Below are 27489 nucleotides of genomic sequence, written 5' to 3'. Positions count from 1 at the left end.
CCTTCTGTGAAGCAGCTGAGCTGATACTCTCCATTCCACTAGATCAGAGCTTTCCAAACTATGTGTTGTGACACGTTAAGTGTGTCACGTGAACGCTCCCCGCGCCCCTCCCAGGGCTGGAAATGTTACAAACTTCTGGTTTGCTAGTAAAACCGAATTACTGTGTCACGAAATGATGCATGTGTGTCAACAGCATGAAAAGCTCTGCACTAGATGGCAAAGCCCCTTCAGAGTCAGTAGGGCAGCCCCACTTCCTAATGGTTAGTAGCTTATAAAAGATTCAGGATCCTTTCTTGCTCAAAAGATCCTGCACCTTTAAGAGCTGAAAGCTAGTGCAGAATTCAACGGGTGCCAATACCTCAATAACCTCTTCTCATATGAATTGACCTGGACCCTGCAATCACCTTCTGAGGCTTCTTCATGCGCCCACTCCACAAGACATATGGAGGGTGGCAACACAAGAATTGCCTTTTCTGCAGTGGCTCCATTTGTGGAACGCTTTCCCCAGGGACGCTTGTCTGGTGTCTTCATTAAATTTCTTTAGGCGTCAGGTGAAAAACATTCCTTTTCAACCAAGCCTTTGGCTAATTAAACATTCTATGCTATGTTAAAGGTGTTATGGGGGCAGTTAATGGTTTTGTATCGTATTTTGTGTTCTCATTTTGTATTTTTATGTAGAGATCCACCCTCTGATCTTCAATTAAGGACAGTATATTTATTTATTTATTTATTTTATTATAATAATAGTAATAATAATAATGTATTCTTTCTAAAGCTGAAGCGAAGGACTCTCTTTTATCACCAGTTTTCAAATGAGTTTATGCCACTCCTTTCTACAAAAGTTCCAAAATCAGCACAGTGCAGAAAAAGACAAATAATACAACCTAATAACAATACTGGCTAGCAAATAAACCCAAGAGCAGTTCAAGAGAGAAGCTTATATAGATTGCATTGCATTGATACACACCCCTGGCCCTTTTCTTCTTTTTCCAAATTGTGAAATGCAAGCAGTGGCTAATTTGCTAAATGACTCCAAAAACCATACTTGCGTTGGACAGGCTGCAATGAGGAAGGAAAGTGCAATATACGGTAGTTTTGTTTTTGACTCAAACCAAACATAATGAAGGCTGCAGCCCATATCGTTTACCTGGGAGTAAGCCCCATTAATGTCCAGGGGACTTACTTCCGAGTAGACCCGGTTAGCCTTGCTCTGCTAAATAACATTGATATTCGGATACCAATACCGGTCGACCTGCACGCCCGTCCGTGACTTTTTAATTTTTTTTAATCTATCCCCAATAATCACGGGAATCATCCCTGGGACCGTGAGCAACAATCGTAATTCTTTCCTTGATTTATTTTGGCAGCGGCGTAAGGAAAGGAAACAAACATTTCATACGTGGAAGCAACTTAAAGGAAACCCTGTTTATCCTCCCCTTCTCTGCATTGCCGCGGAAACGCAGCCCCGCCTCTTCCTGCTGGCGCGTCTCCGCTTGCACTGGGCGAAGCCAATGACAGAACAGGAAACGGCCGACACCACGAAGAAGGAGATTGGCGGAAAAGGGAGCCGTCGTGACGGTTCCATAGTGTAGTGGTTATCACGTCTGCTTTACACGCAGAAGGTCCTGGGTTCGAGCCCCAGTGGAACCACCAAGTTTTTTCTTGCTCTCTCCCACCCCCGCGCCTCCTTCTTCATCCTAACCGCGGGAGTTGCAGAAATCTCACCTCATTCCTCCAATCCCCTCTGGGTAAACTAATGGCAAAGGAACGTAGGCGGGGGGGGGGGAGAGATACCCAATGCACATAGTTGCCGCTTTATGATGGCTGAGTTCCGGACACTTTTGCTGCCCGTAATTATTTGCATTCCAAAAAGGTGAATGGGTTGCTCAGCTGAGCGAAGCTCGGGGAGCCTCCGTCCCGCCCTCTCCTTAATCCGAATCTCCCCGGGAGAATGCACCCAAGCGTGGGCTGCGCTTATTAAGAGTGGCGCGGGTAAGGCCCTCTGCACGCGCTCAGAGGTACCCTCGATCAACACTACTTCTTCAGCCACGGCCCCTGACGTTCAACAAAGGCTGGTTAGGGGGCCCAAACGCTCAATCGCAGGAAAATTCTTCCTTACGCCGCCAGAAACCAAAAGGAGAGGCCGCGTTTATCATTGCGTCGGCAGCCTCCCACCCGTCCCAGGTGCCGTCGAAAGGGGGAGAACTAAGAGAGTGCGTGGGAGGGAAGAGAAGCAGCTTCTGCACTGGACGGCGACGCCCCTCGATCGCCCTCCCCCGCGGCAGGATTCCCCCCTCGGGTGGACACGCAACTGCATTGCAATTGGAACGTGTGGAAATGCAAACACGCTTCATGCTGCTACTCTCTTTCCTCCTGGTTTCCTAATCCCACCAGCTGCCATCCATATAGGCTGCGGGAGCACTGCGCCCACATTACACCCATTTTGCAAAGTGGGGTTCGGGAAATAAAGAGAGACTGATGAGTTGGCTTGCAGGCAAAAGCTGGCACACGCCGCGATCCCTGGCCTTCATCTGGGTTGCCAAGGGAATCGCACCCCGAAAAGGAACTAGCGGGAGGCGGCCGAAAGCAATGTAGTTCTGCTCGCGCCTGCCATCATTGCATGGCTGCTGCTGCCGCCCACGCTTCGGCTCTGTGCGGCAGAAATGCAGAGCAGCCTCGACTAGGATGCGGGGGAGGCGAGGAAGCTCGCAGGAGGCGCGTCCCACGCGGATGCGACAGAGAGGCTGCTCTGGGTGTTCCCTGTTTCATAAGATCACGTATTCCTGGGAAGAAGAGGGAGGAAGCGGGGGGGGGGACGGGGGACGGACAGGTTGATTGAAAACTATACTGCTGCACCAGGCTCTGCATTTTAATATCAGCGAGGCTGCAGCCCTAAACACGGTTTTATAAAGGGAGCAAGGCCTATATGGTACATGCTTTTGAGGAAACGCACAACACGCGTTCGCTCAGCGGCCCTTCACATGACATCACGCCCTTTGCTCTCTGGCCTTTTTTTAGATTTGTATTTTTCTCACTGTATTGGTGGCTTCAAGTGTTCTTCTTGAAAGAACAGCACTCTGCTAGAACTGAAGGTGGCAAGGCTGCGTTTTTTTCTCTGGTTCTTTAGGGATTCTTTGTGAATGGGCCTGAAGGATTAAATTTTCCTAAATCAGGTTAGCTCAGAGTCGGGTGCCTGTGTTTATATTTACGCAACGCACCATTGCGCGAAATGCAGTTGTGATCCGTTTTCACGAAGATACAGAGGTTTAAAAATAGATTGGAGAAAGGAGCCTGGATTGCAGGGAGGGTCAAGCCGTGTGGCATGGATGAAGGGATCGTTTTTCATCTGGGACTGTTTTGTGACAAAATGGCACATTATGGTCATATGTGATCATACTATACTGTATATGCTGAAAAGAACGACAGGCAAGTCTACACAGTTGCTACTGAATTAAGAGCCGTACTGAAGTAAGACAGGTATCTCTGCCTTTGGAATGAAGAACAATTATACAAGGATCACAACCAAATTGCAAAATAATCTTTAATCAAAATTATTATTATTTTTAAAAAAATAATTCAGACAATCCTACCCATGGCTGATCTGTTTTTGTAGATACGAGTCTTGGCAAACTTAAGCAAAGTGGAAATGTATGTACGGTACTTATTACTGTGTATATAAATTGAATAAATGATAATACTTATTTCTGTGTATTACGTTTATAACTTTCGTTCTCCAAGTTGCTCTGAGTAGTCTACACGGTGTCTCCTCCTCCTGCAACCTTCTTAGGCAGCATAGGGCTGTTGATACAACCAATCCAGTATCTAACTTTAACACTTTGAGGATAAAGTCACTAGGCTCCACAGCAAGGCTGATGCTGCTGTTGTGACAGCTAAGGTGTCCAACTCAACGTTTAATCCAGAGTTATGGGATCGGTTCCTGTTAATGCAGTCTGTCAATGTGGAGACAGGATACTTTGTGGTGCATCTGACCACCTGCTTGTTAGAGGCTTCTCCATCATGCCTTATTAAAGCTAACCTAGAGTACAAGGGAGGTCCATCCCCTTTTGCCTCCTGGGGGGTGGGAGTGGGGGGCATTATGTTCTAATCTGTAAAACACATTCTAAACTGCTTCCATTCAAATGGCAAGTTAATTTATGTGGGTCCATTAAAATTCTTAAGCAGGTGCATATTAATTTCAGCTGTTGTGTGTATCATCTCCAGAGCAGTGTGTGTGTTTGTTAAGGGAAAACCCTAAAGAAAGATTAAAATCCTAGACCTTTCACATTATCCACATGTCAAGGACCTGTCAGACCCAGAAGATTTAATGATGTTTTGTGTGTTTGAATCCCCTAATTCCTGTTCCATCAGTATATATCCTTTTATATTTTTAAATGATTTATTATTTTTTAAAAATTGAATACCACTTTGAGATTTAAAAAATATGAAGTGGTTGGTAACCGTTTCTAAATAAATAAATGTTTTGTGATGCCTAGAAGAACCATTACCCTTGATATTTCCTTCAAAGCTGATTGTAGCTTACTGTAGTGAATTAGTGTGCCTTGGGTAAACCCCCTAAGAGCTAAAAGAGGAAGATGCTTAACGAGACTGTGCTTAACTTAATCTCAGCAGAGAAAGCTGTGCCACACAATAAGCAGCCATAGCTGAAAGGTGAAAGAAAATAAAGATGCATTTCAAGATAAGAAGTGTGGTTCTGTGTCTTCTTTTCTGGTATAAAGGTAAGCACCAATCATGCCTGTCAGGCATTTAAATTGGTATAATTTGTGAAGATTCTTGTTGAAATTCAAAAGGTGAATTTTATTTTCTAGATAAATGCTGGCGTTTGTATTTACCCTGCGCCAGAGGAAGGGGTGCTGGTCTTCTAGTGTGTTTTATCAAATAGCTGTGTGCAAATGCCAAACAGCCATTTTAAAAGTTGTGGAATAAGAGGGAAAGGCCAGACTGTTGCTGGGAGGGGTTGTGATCCAAAAAACTCCACAGTGCATTTTTTACAAGTTTATTTTATTGGAGTAGCTATATCCTATGCTATCTCACAAACTGATTTATGAAACTCCTTTTGTCATATGCCATGAGGGCTGTTGTTCCAAAAAAGTAAGCATAATGTTCCTTGGGATCACGGAACATGTTACACGGTTCTTTGGATCCTAGCCAAAGCCTAAGAAAAGGATTACTGTTATGATGATCTGCTGAACTGCAAGAATGATTTTTAGCTTATCATTAACCAAAGGTTGGCTGTGTGCCTCCTGTTAGCAACTGTACTCTTTTCCATGCCATTTCTAGATGATCCCCCCTAACCCCCAATCTCTCCACAGCCTGTTTGAAAATAATAAAAGGCTTTGGTAAAGCCAATCATATGAACTATGGAGGGTTGAATGAGCTGCAGTGATTAACAGCACAATCCTAAACATATATATATATATATATACTTAGAAGTGCCCCGTTAAGTCCAATGGAATTTGTCCCTAGAGAAGTATCAGATTGCATTCTAAAATAGTCAATAATTTCAATATTTGCAGAAGTGAAAATAAATGGATTCGGGGTCATTCCTGACCTTAATTCACCCGTTTGTGCTGGATAAAAGCAGTGCTGGCTCTTAGTATAGATGTTTATAGATCTTGGCTGCTGTCCTTAATGTACATAAGTTGGCATAGAATCATCTGCTTCATCTCTCCTGAGCCAGCACAAGTGCACTGGAGATCATAGTCCAGCCTTTGAATAGCTAGATGATAAAATCTCTGATTTTCTTAGTAGGTTTAAACTAACTAAAGTGTTATAATGGTTAGATTAGTATGCACAAACATCTATTGTATCTCTGTGACTCTGAACATTGTATTCCTTCAGTTATTTGATATCTTTATATTCTTTATTTTGTTTCGTTTATTAAGGAAACTCTGTGAATGTTATAGTCTGTCAAAGTATTTGGATGTGGAGTTGTTTTTCCTGTGTTTTTACTCTGATACTTTCTCTGTGTTTGGGGCAAGCAGAAGGTAGATCTGACTATGCTGGTAGGGTTTGCAGTAGATCAACAAGTTTCTGACTCTGAGGTTTAAATAGTAGTGACAGTTTAGTTGTTTTTTAAAAATAGGCTGCTTTGACAACAAAACACTCAGGTTTTGAAACTTCTGCATGTGAAAGAACTGAGTTCAGTTCTGGTAATGAGAATGTTACTGGGCTGCGCATATGCTCAGAGGCACCCTGGTCCAAAATTGAACATGAACAGAAGCCTTCCTGCAGTCACAATTTTAAAAATAAAGTAGATCTGCCCAGCTTGAAGTCTGCTCACCTCTGCTCTATACTGCTGTGATTTCAACATTACTGCATTTGGTTATCCACATTTTGACTTGTTTTGATGGATGCATCAATGACTATCACAATTAAGTACCATACATTCATATACCAGATTATCATTTTTGACTAAATTACCTGTGGTATCATATGCTTTTCTTAACATTCAAATCCAAAGATTCAACATTCTTTTAGAATTCCCAGCAGTTCCTTTATGTAAAGATAATCACTTTAACTCAGCATCCCAAGAGGTACTGCCAGGTCATTCACATAAGCTAGGAGCAATTATCTTGTTCTTTGTAGTAACCTCTTTATGAGTTCTTTTCCATTTGGCACGCAGCTCAGAGAGGAAACCATGTTCTGCTTTCCTCCTCAGATTAATTCTTTTCTGGTGTGTTACTGTACCATGCACGAAATAGCTTTGTGTGCTACACAATGGAGGTTTCTGCTACAAGTAGTATCTAAGCAAACTTTAACCTGAACGCTAATTGAGTGCGAGGGCCAAATTATCTTGTTGGTTGAGACTATGATAGCATAGGACCTAAGGACAGCACATTATATATTGTCTAACAAAATATGCTGTGGTTGGTGGAAGACTTAAGACAGCAATCTTACACACACTTTACTTGATTTGGCCATCCCTAGTAATCCAGATTTTTGGAGTGTGTTACCATCAGTATGCTGATGACATGCCCATTGTTCATTCTTTTCCTCTCAAGGAGGTGTAGGGGTGGATGTGCTGAACTGGGGTTTGACAATGGTAATCGACTGGATGAGACCCAGCAAACTGAGGCTTAATTCAAATAAGACAGGGAAACAGGTTAGTAGGTGGTTCTTTGGCTGGGATAGTTTGGTGTGCAACTGGTTCTGCATGGGACTGGATGGGTTATAGCTGTATGAATTTTATACTGTAAAGCATTTTGAGATTCTTTGGTAGAAAGCAATTAACAAAATAAACAAAAACTAGGAACACTAGGTGGTATTCAGCTAAGTTTTACTCAGAGTAAACCCACTGAAATTAATAATGACAAAGTTAGGTAGTTCTATTCTGAGTAGAACGTAACTGAATGCCACCCGCATTCAGCAATGTAAAGTGATTAAAAATATATATCTACAGGGTGTTTTAGTAAATTTGTATACCACATCCCCAATATTCCCAAGGTGAGTATGTTGAGAAACGGCGGGGGGGGGGGGGGAGGACACACGAAGAGACAGTCCGCTTTGCCTTTTTTTGTGTGCAAAATGGAAAGAGCAAACGAAAGATCAAATTTAAACCTCCTGTCCTAACAAGCTTTGCCAAGGCAACTGGGGACTAAGTATGGCAAAATTATAATCTGTCAACTCATCTGCCTTTCAACGGGGGTTGGTTGACAGAGTAAAATGTTGCCTAAGTACCGTACATCCCAGCTTGATGCATTCCACTTTTTCAGCACTGTTTGAGATGGGGAGAGAGAAGTGCTGACACTGCTGAGGAAGCTGGAAGGTGAGTGGGAAGCAAAAGGAAAAGATCGTCACTTCTTTCCTTCATCTCATTATATATGAAAATTGCATTATACACGAGGACCTGGCTAAATGTAATCATATCAGCAGCCCCATTGAGTCAGATGAGACTTTTCATTTGCTTTGTGCAAGCGCTTTATTGAATCAAAGTAATATACTGCAAACATTCTAAAGATTAATTATTGAGGAACATTTATGTAATGAAATTGTTTAAAATAAAAAATGATGACAACCAGATATTTTGTAGAGGCAGTTATTTGGATATTTTTGTTTCTATTTCCAAACATCACCAAGACCATTGTAAAGTGTACAGTTCTGGCCAGAGAAAGAGTTGGAAAGGGTTCCAAAAAGGTCGACCAAAATAATCGAGGGGGTTGGAGGAAAGGTTACATTGGGGTGCTATCAAATTATGCATGGGGCGGAGAAAGCGAATAGAGGGGGGGGGGGAATTCCCCTCTCATCACAGTGTACATCGATTGAAGCTGAATTTTGGAAGAGTCAGGACAGATAAAGAATTTCACACAGTGCATACATACTACAGAATTATCTTCTAAAAGAATGATTGGTGACAACCAACTTTGATTAGACAAATTCATGGAGGATAAAGGCTGTCAATGGCTACTAGCTGAAATGTCTTTGTGCTGTCCTCACCGTTGGAGGCAAGTTCCTGGGATTCCCAAGTCACGTGACTACGGTTGCCCCTCCTGTCTTGCTTTTAGGCTTCCCACAAGCATCTGCATGGCCACTGTGAGAACAGGACATTGGGCTACATGGATCATTGGCCTGATCACACAGGCTCTTCTAATCCAACAGGTTCTTAAAAGCTATTTAGAATGTACATCTGATTATGTTAGACAGAAATTAGTCACTGTGTTGTTCTATGTGTCAGTTACTGTGGCCACTTTCTATATCGTCTGATTAAGCGCAGGGACTTGGGACGTAAGTAGCACCCAAAAATTGGCACGCTCTGTTTCCTCTTTCTATAGTGTTTCGCTTTTAAAAAAAACCATACTATAAAACCTGCTTCCTGCCTGCAAATCCATCTCCTCTGCGTTTCACTGACTATGGCAAAGGCCCAAATTGCTCATTCATTTAAAGGCGTTGATTTCTATGACATACACTGCGGGTTAGCGGGAGGGATGAAACTCTTCCCCACTGCAGGAGATCAAGCCTGGTTTCGATTCATCAGTTGTGTTTTGGAGGCTGCCTTTAAAAGCCCTGTGTGACACAAGCACTTAAGGGGCATCATGGTCATATGCTTGGGTGAATTTGACTGTGCCTTCCAAAATCCAGATATACTGAAGAGAGGTAAAATTGGTCTTGTCATGTAGCTGGAAACTATGGATGACTGACTCACCAAGATTACTGAAGCTTCCACAGGGTATATGGTTAGCATGCTGGGTTGTTAAATTCCTAGCTTATCCTTTAACTCATTGGTTGCCTTTAAACATCAACATGCCACACTTGTTCCTATTTACCATGGGCACTCCCTAATTATCAGTCCCCTGTCCATGCTAAATGTTCCATTCCTATTTTTTTGGTTTTGGGGGATACCATGTGTTCCCTGTCCATGGCGTGTTGCGTGAGCAGGGCTAAAGAATTTAGCATGTACGAAACTTGGACACTAACACTCGTTGGGCATGTGAAGCTGTACAGGCAGTCTGTAGACTCTGGCTTCACCACCCCCTGTCCTTGAAGCACTTGCACATAGACAGCAGGGGCGCTGGCCTGGAATGGCCAGAGGTGAATGCTCTGCTGTGTAGCAATGGGCTTGACCTTTAAAGCCCTAAACGGCCTCAGCCCAGTACACCCGAAGAAGCATCTCCACGCCCATCATTCAGCCCGGACACTGAGATCCAGCGCCGAGGGCCTTCTGGCGGTTCCCTCACTGCGAGGTGTGAGGTTACAGGGAACCAGACAGAGAGCCTTCTCAGTAGTGGCTCCTGCCCTGTGGAACACCCTCCCATCAGATATCAAGGAAATAAACAACTCTCTGACTTTTAGAAGACATTTGAAGGCAGCCCTGTTTAGGGACGTTTTTAATCTGTTGGGAGCCACCCAGAGTGGCTGGGGAAACCCAGCCAGATGGGTGGTGTATAAATAAAATAACAACAACAACAATAATAACAATAGGCTCAGGCTGGCAGTGTGCTCTTTCGTGCCACATGCAACATTTGAAGAGGGGGAAGAAACGAGCATGGGCAAACATCAGATGTGCTCCCTGAGAGATCATGCACCCTCTCTGCCTCCACTGCTTGGTCTAGGTCACCTGTTTCAGGAAGCTTTTCGTCTGCCTTCTGCTTGAATTTTTATTTTTTTTTGTTGGTGTCCTCCTGTTGGCTGTGTTATTTCTTCCAGTTTCTGTTTTTTATATAATTGTTCTATGGTTTTTACTGTTTACATTAGGAGCCTTGAACACTTCATTTGAATTGGACAGGTGGGATATTGGACATTTCGAAATAGATTAAAGGTTGCTTGTGATTTTGTGAAGTTAAATTTGAACCCTTACTGGCAAGCAACAGTTATTTTCCTGCTGCTCTTTGTGCTGCAATTTTCCTAGAATCTAAAGTTGGAATCCTATATCCATTCACCCAGGAATAACCCCATTGAACTTAATGGGACTTTTTTCAGAGTAAACTTGCATGAGATTACTCTATAAATCATTGTAGCAGATTGTGCATGGCATTAAAAAAATTACACACACATACCACTCTGCAAAAGGTCATTAGCTAAGAAGTGCTGTGTGGTATTTTAGGAGATTGTGATTACTTCTAAGCATGGACACACACACGCACACACACACACACACACACACACACACACACACACACAGAGAGAGAGAGAGAGAGCACGCTTCCTTTCAACTGAAAACTACCAAGTTAGACATAAGAAATTGTGAACATTTCCTATGAATATTTCTTGTGAATATACAAAAGGTGAATATGTTTTTACTCTTAACTGATGGAATATTTTTCAGTTTTCTCAAAATATTCATAAACATAGTTTGAAACCTGTGTTCCGTCATTTTGGTGATGCTGGTATTTTATTGCATCCATTGTTTATAATCTTTTGATCGTGAGGAGCTTTGGCATGCCTTTGGTTTCAAAAATTAGCATACAAGTTACAAAATAAAATAAAAATAATTTAATACTAATGTCAGTAAGTTATTGCAGTGCACAGAAGGGCAAATAAACAATGTAAAAAAGGTATGAATATTGACCAGATATCTAAAATAAGATAATTTCTAATAAATAGAGAAATAGTGTGTGTTTTTGAGTTTCCATAAGTCAGGCTACAAACATGACTTTGTCCTTATATCTCTAGATCTGTAAGGAAACATCTGTACCAGCTGTTTTCCTTTGGATATGTTCCAGAAACAGCTGGTACAGTCTGCACCAGACATTCAGGGCCACATTTCAGTCATTACTGGGAAGAGAATCCTTCAGTGAACATGAACATCTCTGAAATTGTCCTATGAACATTCTTCAGCAAGAGCTTTTGTTGAGAGTTTGAATTTATCTCCATAGCTGCTGAAATGTCCATTGCATGCAATATTATTTTATTATGCAATACTTGTAATTTCTTAAATTTATAATTACATAAATATTCGAATATACACCAGATTAAGAGAATGAAGACTGAGACAGTACAGGGAGTCATCAAAATGATAGAAAAGTGATTGTTGGTCATGGAATACTGGAGTGATGTTTAATGCAATGTCAAGTGGAGTTTTATTCAATCTAGTTTGCTAGAGTATAACATGCTTTGCAAGTATATTGAACTGTACATCCCCCTTACTTATTTACTAATGGCATAGTTGGTGACCTGTTGATAATCACAGCAGCGGCCGTGACTCTTGCTTGCAACTTAAGTAAGCATCAGATTTCCACAGCATTTGGATTTCAAGGCATGTCAATTTTGTAGGTAATTGATGCCAGGGCAAGCGGTCCAGAGGTCAGAAGACGGAGGGTGTTTAAGACCAACTGCCTGCAGGGCTGTACTGTACTATGGAGGCAATTATAAATTACCCAGGCTCACATCTGACCTATATTTCATAATCTAATTGAGACATGTCCTCTAGATTTTAAACTGATGATGCTGTCGCTGCTAAGCACATGACCTTACATCACCAAATTAGCCACTCTTCAGGTCCTGACCCCCTTTTATCAGACTCTGGTAATTTTAGCATTTATTCTGGCAGGACGTACGTGTGTGTGTGTGTGTGTGTGTGTGTGCGCGCGCGCGCTTTTTCCATGAAAAGCAGCCAGCGAAAGAAAAAGAAAACCTCATCGACTGAGAAAATGTTCATTAGCCTGAGGTCTGCTTCCCTTGGTTAATTAATTGACTTGTGATTGGAACGTGTATTGGGTGCAGCTAATTTATCACTGAGCTACGATTGACTACTTTTGAACAGAGAAAAAGGGGGTACACGGTATAACATTTATTTGCTGAAGCAATTTTTACCACACAAGAATGTTCGTGTGAACATTCCAGGTTGTGCTTTTAAACAAATAAACCATAAAGTTATAAATGATACAACAATAAAATGAATGAAGTCAGCTTAAAAAAAAAATGTCTCTGAATACGAGCTGCTGGGAATTACAAGCTGTTGTGTTCAGGGGCTTCTTAGGGGCTTCTCATTTGGCCTAGGGTTGACTACAGTAATAACAGGATGATGGAATCACAGAGCCTTTGGCTTCCTCCAGCAGAGCTCTTCTGAGGTCCTTCGGTTCCCAACAGAGCAAGTCAAACAATCACCAGACTTAAAAGTGTTTAATAGCTTTAAAAATATATTTAGGGGGTGTCAAATTGAGACCCCCTTCTCTCCTGTGTCTCCATCTCCAATAAGACTTTCTGGGATACCAGCTTGAGCCCCACAATGGAAGAAGTGCAAGATATGCATATGCATCTTCTTTTAAAAACTTTTCCTGCTCAACTTCTTTTCCTCTTTCACCCCCAATTCCTTATTTACTTCATTTTCACCTACATAATGTTCCATTCGGAATTGGATAGCCACTGATGGACTGAATGGTGGTGCCAGGTTTCCTGCCTCTGCAGAACCACAGGGTGGGAATAGAAATGGCAAGCTTTCTTATTTAAGCTGTGAGGAGAACTCCACCTCACAATTTACACTTAACTCTTACTGAGAGTACAAAATTGCCCTTGGGTAACACACACCACTGAGTCAATTCATGCTCCCGCTGTAATCTCTGAAGCTGCAAACGGAGAGGCCCAGACTGTTATCTGAGGTCACATTCGTGAGGATGTGCATTGCCTAAATCCAGCTCTTCCTCACCGGAGGCTCAAGGGAAGTGAGAGCCAGGATTTTATTACACCAGGAGAAAGTGCAGAAGTACAGACCTCGGTCTCCATGGCTTTTGGTGGGCTTAGAAGGCAGAACTAATGGATAAACATCCTAACCCTGTGGGCACTATGATGCTCAGACACCACTCTTATCAACTGTAAGGCTTCCAGCCCCGCCATTAAAAAAATGTATATATATTTAAAGCACAGTCTTTTGAAGAACATTTGTTGTTCTTGCTTGTATCATACTATGTAGAAGAGGTATCCAACCTTTGTAGCCCACAGGAAAACTGGACCGTCTATCATGAGCAACACATGCACAGCAGCTAAGCACACAACACAACTTATTGCAATGGCTACATTGCAATAGGTGGGGGCGGAGGGTAGCAGGAAAGGAGACTCCGTGGGTACCTGGAAGCCCATGTTGATGACCTCTGAACATATTTAGTTTATGACGAGAACCCTTAGGTTATGATGAGAGGCCCTAAAGATAATCCAGCAAAATTGCTATTGTTATCAGCTAGGCAACTGGTTGACGTATCTTAAGTCTGATTTGTATCTTGTAGTCCTTTGCTGCTGCTGAGCACCTTGTGTCACTACGGTTGTAAATGCTGTGCTAGCCGCTGACCTCCACTTCTTGAATATCGTGGAAAAAAATAACTCCACCTGACAAGGTCAGTTGCATTGGAGACACCAGAAACACGATCTCTGGCAGTTCATGTCCTCCCGGCTTTCACATCAATATTCAGCACAATGACACAGGTGTGTGAGAGAGTGTGTAGAAAAAACAACAGTCCAACTTGTATTACGTAAATATATTTATAGCTCATGAACAGAAGGGGGGAGTCCATTAAAACTATATTTAATTATATTATTTTTCTCAACAATCCTACAATCTATTCTGATTTGTAAGATACCAGCAAAATTCAGGCCATACGAGGACATTGTCGACAGCTTCCCATTTGATTCCAAAAATATCCCTTGGACTCTCTGGAAACTCCTGGTTTCTGCTTGTGAATGTGTGCCTTCAATGATCTTTCCTATGGCCTTCATTGATCTCAGAATAGGAAAAGTACTTCTAGTGCTCATTAAAATTCCATTAACGGAATCTCCTGCACACACAAATCAGGCATTAATAGGATCCTAGCAACAGGGATAAACACTCTCTTCTCCCCACTCCTCAGCCATTCATTCATAGTGAGGAAAGGTCTGACTGCCGATATGGGAACATGGTATTTGCCATGTGATTCCTGATTGACTGGAGTCACCTGATGAAGAAAAATGCTGTGGGCGTGGAAAAAGACTTGGTGCTGAAGCACTAACAAATGAAATTGAAGATATGTACTTGTTTAAGGGTGGTTGTTTCCCCTAGAGCACTTAGGGAGCCTGAAAGATAACAACCCACATTATAACTAAAAAGAAATTAGAGGTCACTGTGGAATTGTTGTTTGTCTGAATCCACTTTTTGTTATACTGGGATTTTGTATTATTCAATCTATGTTGGGTTCAGACAGATGTGAACCAATTATTATGATAAAACCCAGCAGGTTTGATTACGAAGGGAATAAAATGGGTATGAGGATTTGAAGAGAATATGTGGTAGATTTTCTGGGGCTGGGACGAGGGTGAGACTTTAAGCTTAGGGGATCTATTTTGTTTTTATCCTAAAACCCCAAGATTCACCAACCAGATCCTGGTGCAAAAGGTGGAAGTAAAGAATTCTGAGCCCATGGATGTAGGGTTGGTTCCCAGAACTGAACAGACCTCCGTCCTTCCACAAACACACCCGCCTTCCTGGTTAATTGTTGCTGCTGTTGTTAAGCAGATGAGTCTCAGAAATCTGTGCTGATCTACTGCAAACAACACAGAGATACCTGTGTAGATTCAGATCTACCTTCTGTCCACTCTTAAAAAGGTAAAGGTAAAGGGACCCCTGACAATTAAGTCCAGTTGTGAATGGCTCTGGGGTTGCGGTGCTCATCTCGTTTTATAGGCTGAGGGAGCCGGCGTTTGTCTGCTTCCACAGACAGTTTTTCTGGGTCATGTGGCCAGCATGACTAAGCTGCTTCTGGCAAAACCAGAGCAGCGCACGGAAACGCCGTTTACCTTCTCGCTGGAGCGGTACCTATTTATCTACTTGCACTTTTTGGCGTGCTTTTGAACTGCTAGGTGGGCAGGAGCAGGGACCGAGAAACGGGAGCTCACCCCGTCACGGGGATTCGAACCGCAACCTTCTGATCGGCAAGCCCAAGTGGCACAGTGGTTTAACCCACAGCGCCACCCGCATCTCTATCTGTCCACTCTTATGTTAGAGGAAAACATAGTCAAGTTTTGAGTTGGCAGAGAGGGCAGACAGGATAGATCACCCTGCAGGATTCTTGGTCTTTAAAAAATAAAGATCAAAATGCTCTGGACTAGAGTTCCTTATGTACTCTGATTGCACACACAGAGTTTTCCCTACAAGCAGGATCACACCTTTATATGGTCATCTTTGTGTAGATGGAGATACACTATACATTGCTATGAATGGGGAAACCTTTCCCATCAAGGAAACTCTGTGTGCATATCAGATCCCTACGGTCCAGAACAGGTATGGGGAATCTCCAGATGTTGCTGAACTACAACTCCCATCATCCCTGGCTCTTGGCTATGCTTGCTGGAGCTGATGTTCAGTAACATCTGGAGAACCAAATGTGCCTGACACCTGGTTTAGAAGGAACTGTTGATTTGAGGCAGGTGCCATCTCGGGACCTTCCAGCTGAGGCTGAGAGTTGTAGTCCAAAACATCTGGAGGGCCCTGGGTTGGCTAAGGCAGCTCTTCATAGTGTGGAAAGAGAGAGGTAAGAAACTAAGTTAAGAAACTTCAGGAAGGAAAACATATCCAGCCAGATTTGATTAACATAAGGTAGTTTGGAGCGCACTTCTTCCTTGTGCTCTGGCTAATTCATAACAAACAGGTTATACAAAGCACAATTTTCTCCATTTTTGCTTCTGCCCACAGTTTGTCATCCATTGCAATGTGGTACTTCGTGATGCATGAGCAACCATGTGATTCATTTCCATACCTTTTCCCATTCATGTCAGTACCTCACGAGTTATCGCTATGCTTTTAACTGTCGTTTTCTTGTCGTTTTCCACCATGCTGCATTATCTCTGCTGTACAGCCATGCTGGCATTGTCACCAGCAGAGGTAGGTCCTTTAAACTTCTTTGTATAATATCCAAATATTTTTGGAGCTTTATCCAGACCTGTGCTGACCATTCCAGCACTCACTGATTAGAGTATAGTATTGGTATTTATGTTTTCAAGTCATTTAGTCCTTGGATGATTTCTGGCAAATATTTAATAGCACACCCTTCCAGTGTTTGCATAGTACCAGAATACATCTTTCCACCGCAGAAGCAATATTGTGAACTTGCTTTAAACAAACTCATATTGATGCCATGTCAATAGATTGTGCAACTGGACAGAGACGCTGTACCAAATGGATCTTTCGTCATTGTTTTTGTTGTTTTTATTAGTCCATTTCTATCCTGTTCCTTCAAGGAGCTCAAGATGACATGCATGGCTCTCCCCCACTCTCCATCTTATTTCCATAAACACCTTGTGAGGTCGGTTAGGCTGAGAGATGGTGACTGTCCCAAGGTCATCTAGTGAATTTTGTAGCAGAATGGAGATTTATTCAACAGTTTGGGCCATGACCTAGAGTGACATACCTTACCTACCTACTCCCATATCCACACATGCATATATATTTTTTATCAGCTTGCCTTACAAAGGCACTCCTGCAGAACAACCACTTTTAGGACTGAGGGGGTGCACCACTGGATTCATACCTTGGATTGTATCCTACCTAAGGAAATGTCAGCAATGTGCATATTCATATGCTTGCAACAACCAAATCGTTATATCATTCTGATTTTTTTGTTTCCTTCTGACTCGCTCAGCCTCTTGAAAACATCTTTGCTTTTATGATACCATAAAAACTTTAAATGCTTTCCTACGCAAGTAGTTTGCAGAGTGCTTGGCCCTTTCCCCACAAGGTACCACAGCTAAGCTGCTGCACGTTGCCGTATACTGCAATGCAACATCACACATCTATCTGCCTGCTTCCCTTTCCTGCCTGCAATGATTAAATGATAATTCCTCGGCCATGAGGGCAAGTTGTATGGCCTGCTGCCCATTCTCTACCATGCTTTGTTATGATGCCATCAGGGTGCACTTGCTATCTTAGTAATGCCAATTTCTTTAAATGTACATGATTAATTTCACATCTTGTTCTTCCCCTTGCTTTTAGAAGCTGTTTTATTATTATTATTATTTAAACTGAGAGCTGCACACCTGCCCACACAAACTGCAGTGTTTCACATTAGCTTTGGTAGTTATTTAAGCAAGAAGAGAGGAGGGATTTTGGGTGGGCAGGGAGGAGAGAAGCAAAGCCTGATAACGACTGCCATGGTGTCTAGCAACACAGGAAGCTGCCTTAAACTCTGAGTCTGACCATTGTCTCACCTACCTCATCTAGCAACTAACTGGCAGTGACTCTCTGGAATTCCATTCTGGTGATGCCAGGCTTGAACCTAGGGACTTCTGCATGCAAAGCAGTTGCTCTATCGTGGAGCTATTGCTACCTCAAGCTGTTATTGCTTAAACAAACATTATTAAAAAATCATCAAAAGTAATACAAAAGAGTCATCTGCAACTTGCAACATGAAATTAAATGTAGGGAACTGGTCAATTTATACAGTCAGTCCAATTAATATGAAAATAGGTCTCTGCTCAGTATTTTGGCTTCTCTAGCAAATAGAGCAAAACAGATTTCTGATGAATTGCATTGTTTCCCAACTTTCTCTTGGCCACTGCAGAGAATCTGCCCGATATTTCTAAAATAAAAGCTTCCTTTGAATTTGTACTCAAATTGAGAAACCTAGTAAGTAACAACAGATATTCTTCACAGAAGATTAGCTCTGAGACTCCTCTACATAAAAGCATAGTGCCCCTTGGGAACTTATATTCAGGTATATAGCAGTCATTGGCATTCATCATCCTACACTTTGAGCTGTCCTTTGTTTCTATGTCAAAATGGCGACGATTTGGACTTGCTGTGTTGGCCAGTGGAAATGGCAGGGATTAAGAGAACAGGGTTTACACCAGTTTGCTTCTTTCCTTCTTCTTTTCTGCTCTGTTAGGATGACAGACTGGAACACTGGCACAGTAAAGCCTGCAAATGTGATTGTCAGGGAAGTCCAAATTCCGTATGGTCCTCGGGGACAAACAATCTGGAATGCATGCCAGGTAAGAACTTTTGACTGATCATGGCTTCTAGCACAGGCCTATATTTACTTAACCTGTGAGTAAGGCCTCCATCGCAGCCACCCAAAGCCAGTTTTAATTTAAAATAAATAAATCTTTAGCACTTTTTCAGGAGAAGGCTTGGGCTTTGCCACACCCAGGGGAACAGAATCCCAGTGTTGAAGGAAAGTCACTGAGGACACCACTACCTATGAGGGAACTGGAGAACTGGTCACCCTCCAGATTCCAACTCTCATCAGCCCCAGGCAGCATGGCCCATGGGAGTTGTAGTTCAGCAACATCTGGAAGGAGGTTTAACCCTTCCCCAGCTGTGAGCACCTTCCCGTCCCACAATATGACAATTACAAAGAAAAGCTCCTGAGTTTAAATTGCTGCTTAGAAGCGGATTTCCATTGGGATGGTAGCTGGGAAATGATCACACCTTATTACCCCGTGCACTGTGGTCCTGATAAAAGCTGCATCACCTACACTTAGCATTTAAGATGGGGAAGGTGCAGATGAAGCTTTATGTTACATATTTAATGCAACCCTTAAATGATAATGTGTCATTCCCTCTCTCTCACCCCCCCCCCAAATCTAATGACAGTAATTTGATTCTTGTCTTTGCAAAATTTACTTTTGTTAAATTTTGCAGGATTCTTTAAAAAATAAATGCAACCCTGTAATTTTCCACCATCTTCATTATAACTAAAACCACATAGTAGTATTAGCTGAGAAAGTGTTTCACCTTCAAATGCCATATTACGGAGAAAAGATATACGGTGGTAGAAAGTAGGCAGGGATGCCATTCTAATGCACAGCACACAGAGAGACTTCTAAGGTCAATGGTAACAGCATTAAATAATTTAACTGACTTGGTCCATCAGTCCCCAGACATCTGTCTGGTAATTTCTTTCTTCACGACGGTTTTCTAGAACAGAAGGTTACCTCCTAAGTATATTATGATTGTGTTAGCTAGAGATTAGTGCTACTAAAAATAAAACTCTCGTTTCTTGTAAACATTGCAGGCAATTCAGCCCAGTTTTACTTAACATAGTTTGCAAGACTTCAACACATACCGTCACTGTGATTTCCATGGTGATGGAGACTACAAAATATGCCCTCATTACAGGGAGTTCATGGGTAGTATCGAAATGAAAGTGGTGATTAAGGAGGGGTAAGAAATTGGATTCAGTTTGTATTTAAAGGCAAGCCTATCTCATTCACACTTCTCAGAATTTTGCAATGCGCTTCTCCAGCCAAGCAGTACATACAAAAGTTCGTATACCAGAGTAAATTGTGCAAAATAAAAAATAAAAATGCATCCAGCCATAAACATAGCATTCCAAAATGCATTGCATTAGGGAAAATAGGTTTGCAAAAGTTATTTGGCAAATCACATACAAATATGAAATTTGCACTAATATGCTGATAAGTTTTCATGAGGTTTTTTTTTTTTTTTTAATTGCCAACTGATGTGAAAATGTGGAGAACTGAAAATGAGAAACAGTGTGAAACCAATATTGGGTTTCCTCCATCCCTAGTGGCAATTCATACAAAAGGGCAACTCCATGCAGGTCCAACACAGCCACAATTCTGGCAGTGGCCTCCCACATTCCCATGGCAATTTTGTGTACTTGTTTGCCTGGTGAAAGTATGCAGGCATCATAGTTTTAGTGGGCTAGGAAAGCAAAGTTATGGACTCAGAAATCAACAAAAGGAATAAAGTAAACAAAGCAACCAAATTTCTACTCTTCCCAAATGATTCAGTCTACTAGTAAAACAAAGTCTGCATCTCACCCTCTGTAAGAGAGCCTTGGGGCTAGGGAATCCATGGCCTCTCTGATGCTATTGAACTCCAACTCCTATCAGCCCCAGCCTGTATGGCCAGTGATCAGGGATGATCGGAGTTGATATCCATCAACATCTGGAGGGCCAGATGTTCCCCAGCCCTGAGATAGAGAAGGAGCTTTTTGTACTTGTGCACACTCTCTTTTGAAAATGTTTGCTGTTCGATTACAGAATGTCCCTATCACAAGCCACTTGGTTTTGAGTCAGGAGCTGTTACTCCAGACCAGATAAGCTGCTCCAGTCCAGAGCAGTACACTGGATGGTACACTTCATGGATTGCAAACAAGGCCCGGCTTAATGGGCAAGGTTTTGGGTAAGCAGCACATCTTCCTCCTAATGTTTTGACCAGTAAAGAGTCAGCCAGACACTATGTAAAACCCTTCCTTCCTTCCTTCCTTCCTTCCTTCCTTCCTTCCTTCCTTCCTTTCTTCCTTCCTTCCTCTCTCTTTCTAGAAGTCTGCTCAACTACCTCTGCTCTTTGTCTCACCTGCTTTTTGATGTTGTGCTGATCCACTTCCTCCTGGTTTTTGTTCCCCCAGCTGTCTCTTCCTGCCAACCACTGTGTCAACAAGTTATTCTTCCTGCTGGCTGTATTAATACATTTTGATACGGCTCCTCTAAATTACCTATTTCTTGAGCATGTGCTCTAATTTGCTTGTGCAAAGTTTATGCAGAGGTTAGATTATAGCTAGTTTTTATGGAGCATTCCTTCTCACTTGTTTGCAGGGAGATTATATGACAATGAGCATCCACCCTGCATTCCTCTTGGTTTGCTTGCAGGTTGTGTATATGATGTGCCAGAAAGGCATATAGTGTACATTTCCTTGGCATTTTCCTGCGTGCAAAATGTCTGAATGATATGCAACCAAATAGTTGTGCTAGTGCAAGGATTAGTGCTAGTGCAACAGGATTGCCTTTCCTTTCCTTCCCCCCATATGCCCTGTGCCATCCCGAAATATGCTCCAGAGAATTAAGGGAACCCCAAGAACAGATTTAGGGGGAGAACACTCCGTTGTGCAAGGAGAAATTCCTTAATGCTACTTTGAATACAACAGGCCGTTTCTAGAGTTTTTGCCACACTAGGGTGATGGGGCATCTTAATCCACTTTAATTGTACAATTCTAAATTCCATAGTATGTTCTTGAACTCTTCCCTCAAACTAGGCCCTATGCAGAGGGAGGTGCGGAAGGGGCGCAGCCAGGTACACTTGCCCTGGGCTGGCCAGTTGGCTCCACCAGGGACCAGTTGCTTTTTTTGTCTGAGTTTCTAACTTTATTCTAAGAACACTCCCTCCTCAGGCCTCAGGGCACTGCACAGGTCTGCTTCAAACTCCTGGCAGTCTGGAGGTGCCTTTCATTCCACCTACATTGACTCACCGAGGGTATTACACATAAATCAAAATGGCAAAATGTGGAGTTAAGAGGCACAGGCGCAAGTGCAGCAAACGAGTCTGAGCGCTGCTGCCAAATTGTCCCAGAGAAGTTACTTCTAGCATGCTGGTGTCAGCTGTAATTGCATACCCCTCTGACCTCAGAGAACACATCTCATTCACTGGCAAGTGTTTCTTTTAGTATAGGACATAACCTTCTATGTCTTTCTCCTGCAACTCTTAACAGGTGTGCCTGGCTCTCCAAATACCAAGACACAAACCAGTGGCTGCAGATTGACCTGAAGGAAATCAAAGTGATTTCAGGAATAATCACACAAGGACGGTGTGATGCAGACGAATGGATGACGAAATACAGCGTGCAGTACAGGACTGACGAGAACCTGAACTGGGTCTATTACAAGGATCAGACAGGAAACAACAGGGTCAGTATGAGATGCATTTTCTGAAAGATGCATTTTCTGAAGATGTCCCCACATTGGCATTTGTTCAGAACAGAGTGTGCTGAGATAAATAATCCCATTCAAATAAAAATGAATCCTAGTATTCATTGACTTTCAGTACTTGACAATCAAATTTGAGTCCAAGGCTGAGATTCTAAACCCACTTATCTGGGGTTACTTCTTAGTGGTTAAAATCATTTTGTTAAACTCATGTGCCCCGATAAAGTGAGGGACAAGGAATATTCCCTCTTAAAAAAATTATTCACCATACTTCAGTTGATCACCCAGTAAATGAATAGATAAGGAAATAAATCAGAAGGCTAAATGTGTGTGGCCAGCCATCACGACACTCATCTAGGAAGGTTGCCATTGAACTGGCTGCATGTGTTTTGACAGATATGGAAATGTCCAGAGGAACCAGTTGCTACATGCAACAACTTACCTACCTCTAGAACTGATTAGAGGGTTGAGTTTCCCTGATACTGTTGATAGGGAATCTAGCGGGAGGTAAGCAGTGCCACATTTATTTAGAAAAATGGTGTTTCTGTAATGTGAAATATACTGTAGAAAGAAGCAGAACTTTTAAAGTGTTACGGCACTGGAAATATATTATTTTCTCCTGAGTAAATTGCGGGGGGGGGGGGGGGACAAAGGCTGTAAAGAACACTGCTATGTATAATAGAGGATGTTGCAATGAGTGTGATATTTTTAAGCAGATAGATTCTCATACAATCCGCTACTTGTTATAGCTGCTTTCCAAGGTGGCAAAGTCCACACTGAATACCATATTTTGCCACCTCTTTAGCATCTCATCCATTGTCAGTTTTGCTGCACTCAAGTTCAGAATTGAGGAATTCTGAGTACTGTACAAGCTTTCACAACCTGGAGCTTCTGAGCTAATTGCCAGTTGACCCCAAATCTCCCTGAAGTTTGGACTTGCCATGCCTTTTGTTTCACCAATAGCCAAAAGAAAAACGGAAAAAGAATCTGAATAAAATTCTGTATTAATAGACAACATTTGAATAAAGAATTTGAATGGGAAAGGATGAGAAAAAGAATCTGCATTAGCCTTGATTTCATTACATTGGAGCAAAATCTGCATTTGTTCTAAATTGAGAAAACTGACAAGAATCACAAGCGGAAACATTTCAGTCATAAACATTTTTACGCTATGTAGAGCCAATACATTTATGACACTTACTCCTCATTTATACTAGTGGGTTCTTCATGGATTTGACTAGCCATGCTACATGCCAGGATGAAACTACACGCCCTGGAAAGCCTACTATTGTATAAACATAATTTAGCTGTGGAGAGGTTGGTTTATCTCCCCAAGCAGAATTTGGCAACATGCACCATGTAATTGCAAGTAATTTGCTTCTAGTGACAGAAACCAGCAGCAGCATTGCTTGGTAAATTAGTGACACGAAATAATTTAAGTCGCTAAATATGTTTCCAACTTACTGAACGCAGAATTAAAGGAAGTTAAGGCTTCGATCCTGTCTTCTGTGAAATAAACTCTCTCCCCCCTCCCCGACCTTTCTTTTTTCTTTTTGTCTTTTGTAGGTTTTCTATGGAAATTCAGACAGATCATCTTCTGTGCAGAACCTTCTGCGCCCACCCATTGTCTCGCGCTACATTCGCTTGATACCACTTGGCTGGCATGTGCGCATTGCCATCAGGATGGAGCTGCTTGTGTGCATGAATAAGTGTGCTTGATGCTAAACTTCAGCACCACATGACATTGCAAGGGAAAGAGATGGGAGGCATTAGCAAGATATAGAAGTACAATGAATAGAATGAGTAGGTTCCTCGTGTATCTCAGTGTACTATAAATGTAGGCATTATCCCTTTTGCTGTGACTTGCACCTTCCACAACTATGAAAGCTTTAACAGAAGTCTAAATCAGGCGTCCTCAACTTTGGCCCTCCAGATGGTTTGAGGCTACAATTCCCATCATCCCTGACCACTGGTCCTGCTAGCTAGGGATCATGGGTGTTGTGGGCCAAAAACATCTGGAGGGCTGAGCTTGAGGAAGCCTGGTCTAAACCAATAGAACCCAAGAGCCCAATTGTGAGATGAAATTAATATCCACATATCCATGATCCTATGTTGCATTATATTTCCTGTTTCAGCTCCAGGGGTGGGAGGAGTTGGTGGTGAGAGGGAAAGGCTTTGACTTGATTTTTGTGAAGCTCTCATGAAAGTACAGACTGGCCTATGCAAAAAAAGGAGGAATTTATACACACACACGTTTCTTATTGCACCCAGTGTCAAGCTTTGCTGATGCTAGCATACTTAATTAGACTTAAGGCAGGTCTTAATGGAACGAGCCAATCACAAGTCCTTAGAGTAAGGTTAAACTACATGTTCCCAAGAGTTTTGGTTTGTTGCTGTTGTTGTTCAAAGGAAACTGCTGAGCCGTCTCTCTCCCTGTCCCTGCTGAGCATTATTTATTTATTTGTTGTTTGTGAATGGTTTGAGGGCAGGTAGCAAAAAATTTATTATTAACACAATTACAATATACATTAAAATAGTAAAATAAAACTAGAAGGCAAGTAGCGACAAAGCAACAAAACAGCTGCGTTGAACAGCAAAGCCAGGAGGAGAGAAGGTGTCTACACAACAAAAGATCTGGATAAAAAAGGGGCGTCCGTTGTTGACAAAACATACAGTGATGGCACAAGACATACATACCTCGGAGGGGAGGTCCTAGCATTTGCAATATCAAATCTTTGTTGCTTCCCCTAAATTATGATGATTTTTAAGCATTAATAACAGCAGCAAACAAACCATGTATTTCACCATATATACAAAATGACACAAATCAGTGCATGTGGATGAATTGTGTCCTGGAAGGCTGAAAATGTTAACCAGATTTAATCTGCATCATCCTATCCTCTCAGGTTTGAATCTAGCATGTTCATTTCAACATGATAGTATCCCAGATGCTATGCAACCTGTCCAGCTCAGATGGGGCCATGGGTTTCTTTCAGCTGCAGGCAATAAACACCTTGACTGCGACTGATAATTTGACTCTGCTTGTCATTCAGCTCAGTCACCCCCATAGGTAAAGGGACCCCTGACCGTTAAGTCCAGTCGCGGACGACTCTGGGGTTGCGACGCTCATCTCGCTTTACTGGCCGAGGGAGCTGGCGTTTGTCCGCAGACAGCTTCCTTGTCATGTGGCCAGCATGACTAAGCCGCTTCTGGGGAACCAGAGCAGCGCACAGAAATGCCGTTTACCTTCCCACCAGAGCAGTACCTATTTATCTACTTGCACTTTGATGTGCTTTCAAACTGCTAGGTTGGCAGGAGCAGGGAACGAGCAACAGGAGCTCACCCTGGGAATTCAAACCGCCAACCTTCTGATCGGCAAGCCCTGGGCTCTGTGGTTTAGACCACAGTGCCACCCGCGTCACCCCCATATAGATACTTAATTTAAGAGGTGCTAGGATGTTCCGATCTATCTTTTTTATAGGTTTAAGGTCACTCCCATTTTATAAATTAAAAATTAGAAATCTTAATTTGTGTTTGTTTATCTGTTTATATACCGTTTGATTGTAATAAAACCTCTCCGTGGTTTACAAAACCAGTTACACAACGGTTCAATGTGTGTCACTGTCAGCATATAGAAAATTTCCATTGTATCTTGACTTAAATTTGTTTGTGATGTAAACATGTAGAATTGTGTGTACATAATTATATTCCTTCCTTAATGTGCATGTGTTAAATGTAAGGGCTTTCAAAATAAATTTAAATCTACACTCAAAAATAAAGCCAAAACTATTTTGATGATTCACTCGGTTCTCCTTCTTCGAGCTGATTCGCCACTGTGAACCTGTGCTTTTCTCAGAACTCTCCAGGGGCCACAATTCAACAGAGTTAAATGCACGTTATGCCAATTACTTCTGTGTTGGGTTGGGGCCTATAGCCTTGATTAACTTGCAAAATAAGCTTTCATGTAATTAGTAAATAACTATGTGCTTTGACTTTAGTAACAACCCTATTAGCTGTGATCTTCGTTTTGGACTTTGATATAGGCCAGCTGGGTACGGATGGAATCCTGGCTCTGCATTTGCACTAGTGGCTGGGTCTGTTGCCTGTCAAACCTTGATTGCTCAGTGCAGGTGCTGGTATTAAACAGGGATGTATGCAGCTCCCCGGCCAGGCTTTTAACTAGGGAAGGAGTATAAATTCTGTTCAGCTCAGATTTAAATGTGAATCTTCCTGGTTCACACCTTCCAAAACAATACATTAAACCTGCAACTTACACAGGGGTTGCGTTTTGTAGGGTGGCATAGCTTTTACTCACCCACTCTACCCATAGGTGACAGGACAAACTGTAGTGTGTATTTTCAGGACTTTTCCTTTTCTTTTTCCCCCAAGCTGGAAAATAAGAGAGCAGCTTTTCTTTTGGAACTTGGAATTTGAAAAATACTTCACAATGCAAAGAGCTAAAGTTCAGATTTGGGGTGGAAAGCCAGATTATTATGTTCGTACAGTTTAGATTTCCCAGATAGCATTCCCCACAGTGCTGACATTTCCATATTCGGGGTTGTATCTTGCTCATATTATGCAATACGGGGATTCAAACAGTGAAAAATATGCATGCATTTCAGTTTTAATGGAGGTGGCTGAAGCAAAATATTTGAAGGCTAGGCTCTTGGGCATCAACGGTAATGAATAATGAATTTGATTCATGGATTGGAAAAGCACTAATTCTTTAAGCTCCAGTTATCGCAGCTTCCCTTAATAGGCTGCTTGAATCCATTGAACATTGTACTCATAGTTATCCCTTCTCACTATGCAGTTGCTGCTTTAATGTGTTCATATTCAGCATCCCATGGAAGTTTTTTTTTTAAACTGAAATAATTACTACTTACTTTTACAGCTAAGATTTGATATTGGGAATTGGAGCCATCCTGAATTTATCCATCTCATTGGTTTGAAGTGACAGCTTGCTTTTTTCTTTTGCCAAGACTGTGCCCTCCCATTGCTGGACCAGAGCTCCCATCATCCATGAACGTTGGCCATGCTGTCTGGGGCTGATGGGAGTTGGAGTCCACAACGTCTGGAAGACACCATCTTAGCAACCGCTGGGCTAGCACATTGCAACCATGGGTATGTTGTTGTGGCAGTTCTTGGGCTATTTTAAATAGCCCAGTTAAAACGTACCCACACAGTGGAATGGCTTCAAATGTAAAACCAAGCCTTTCCCCACTATTCATGTAAATAACAGCAGGACAACAGCAGTGCACTTTCCTGGGCTATGAGTCATTGAATCCTAGAATTGTAGAACTGGAAGGGACCCCAAGGGTCAACTTGTCCAACTTCCTGCAATGCAGAATCCTTTGAATGCTAATACTCTGAACCTGAGCAATGTGTCTTGGTTTAAATAGAATGACG

The 27489-nt window shown here is 42.2% G+C and overlaps 1 protein-coding gene across 1 annotated transcript; it reads left to right on the top strand.

Annotated features, from left to right (window-relative positions):
* Positions 1–1264: 1264 nt before the first annotated feature.
* On the top strand, positions 1265–25851 carry RS1 (retinoschisin 1). Its single transcript, XM_083612430.1, has 6 exons — positions 1265–4736; positions 16272–16297; positions 18297–18402; positions 20422–20563; positions 21867–22062; positions 23647–25851. Exons 1-6 carry the CDS (start codon positions 4685–4687, stop codon positions 23797–23799), a joined length of 675 nt encoding a protein of 224 aa, XP_083468556.1. The 5' UTR covers positions 1265–4684; the 3' UTR covers positions 23800–25851.
* The last annotated feature ends 1638 nt before the right edge of the window (positions 25852–27489 follow it).

This window comes from Podarcis filfolensis (assembly GCF_964270895.1).
Source record: "Podarcis filfolensis genome assembly, chromosome: 4".
In the NCBI taxonomy this organism is placed as follows: Eukaryota; Metazoa; Chordata; class Lepidosauria; order Squamata; family Lacertidae; genus Podarcis; species Podarcis filfolensis.
The sequence above is the reverse complement of the archived record's forward strand: the minus strand, read 5'-3'. Positions and strand labels throughout refer to the sequence as shown.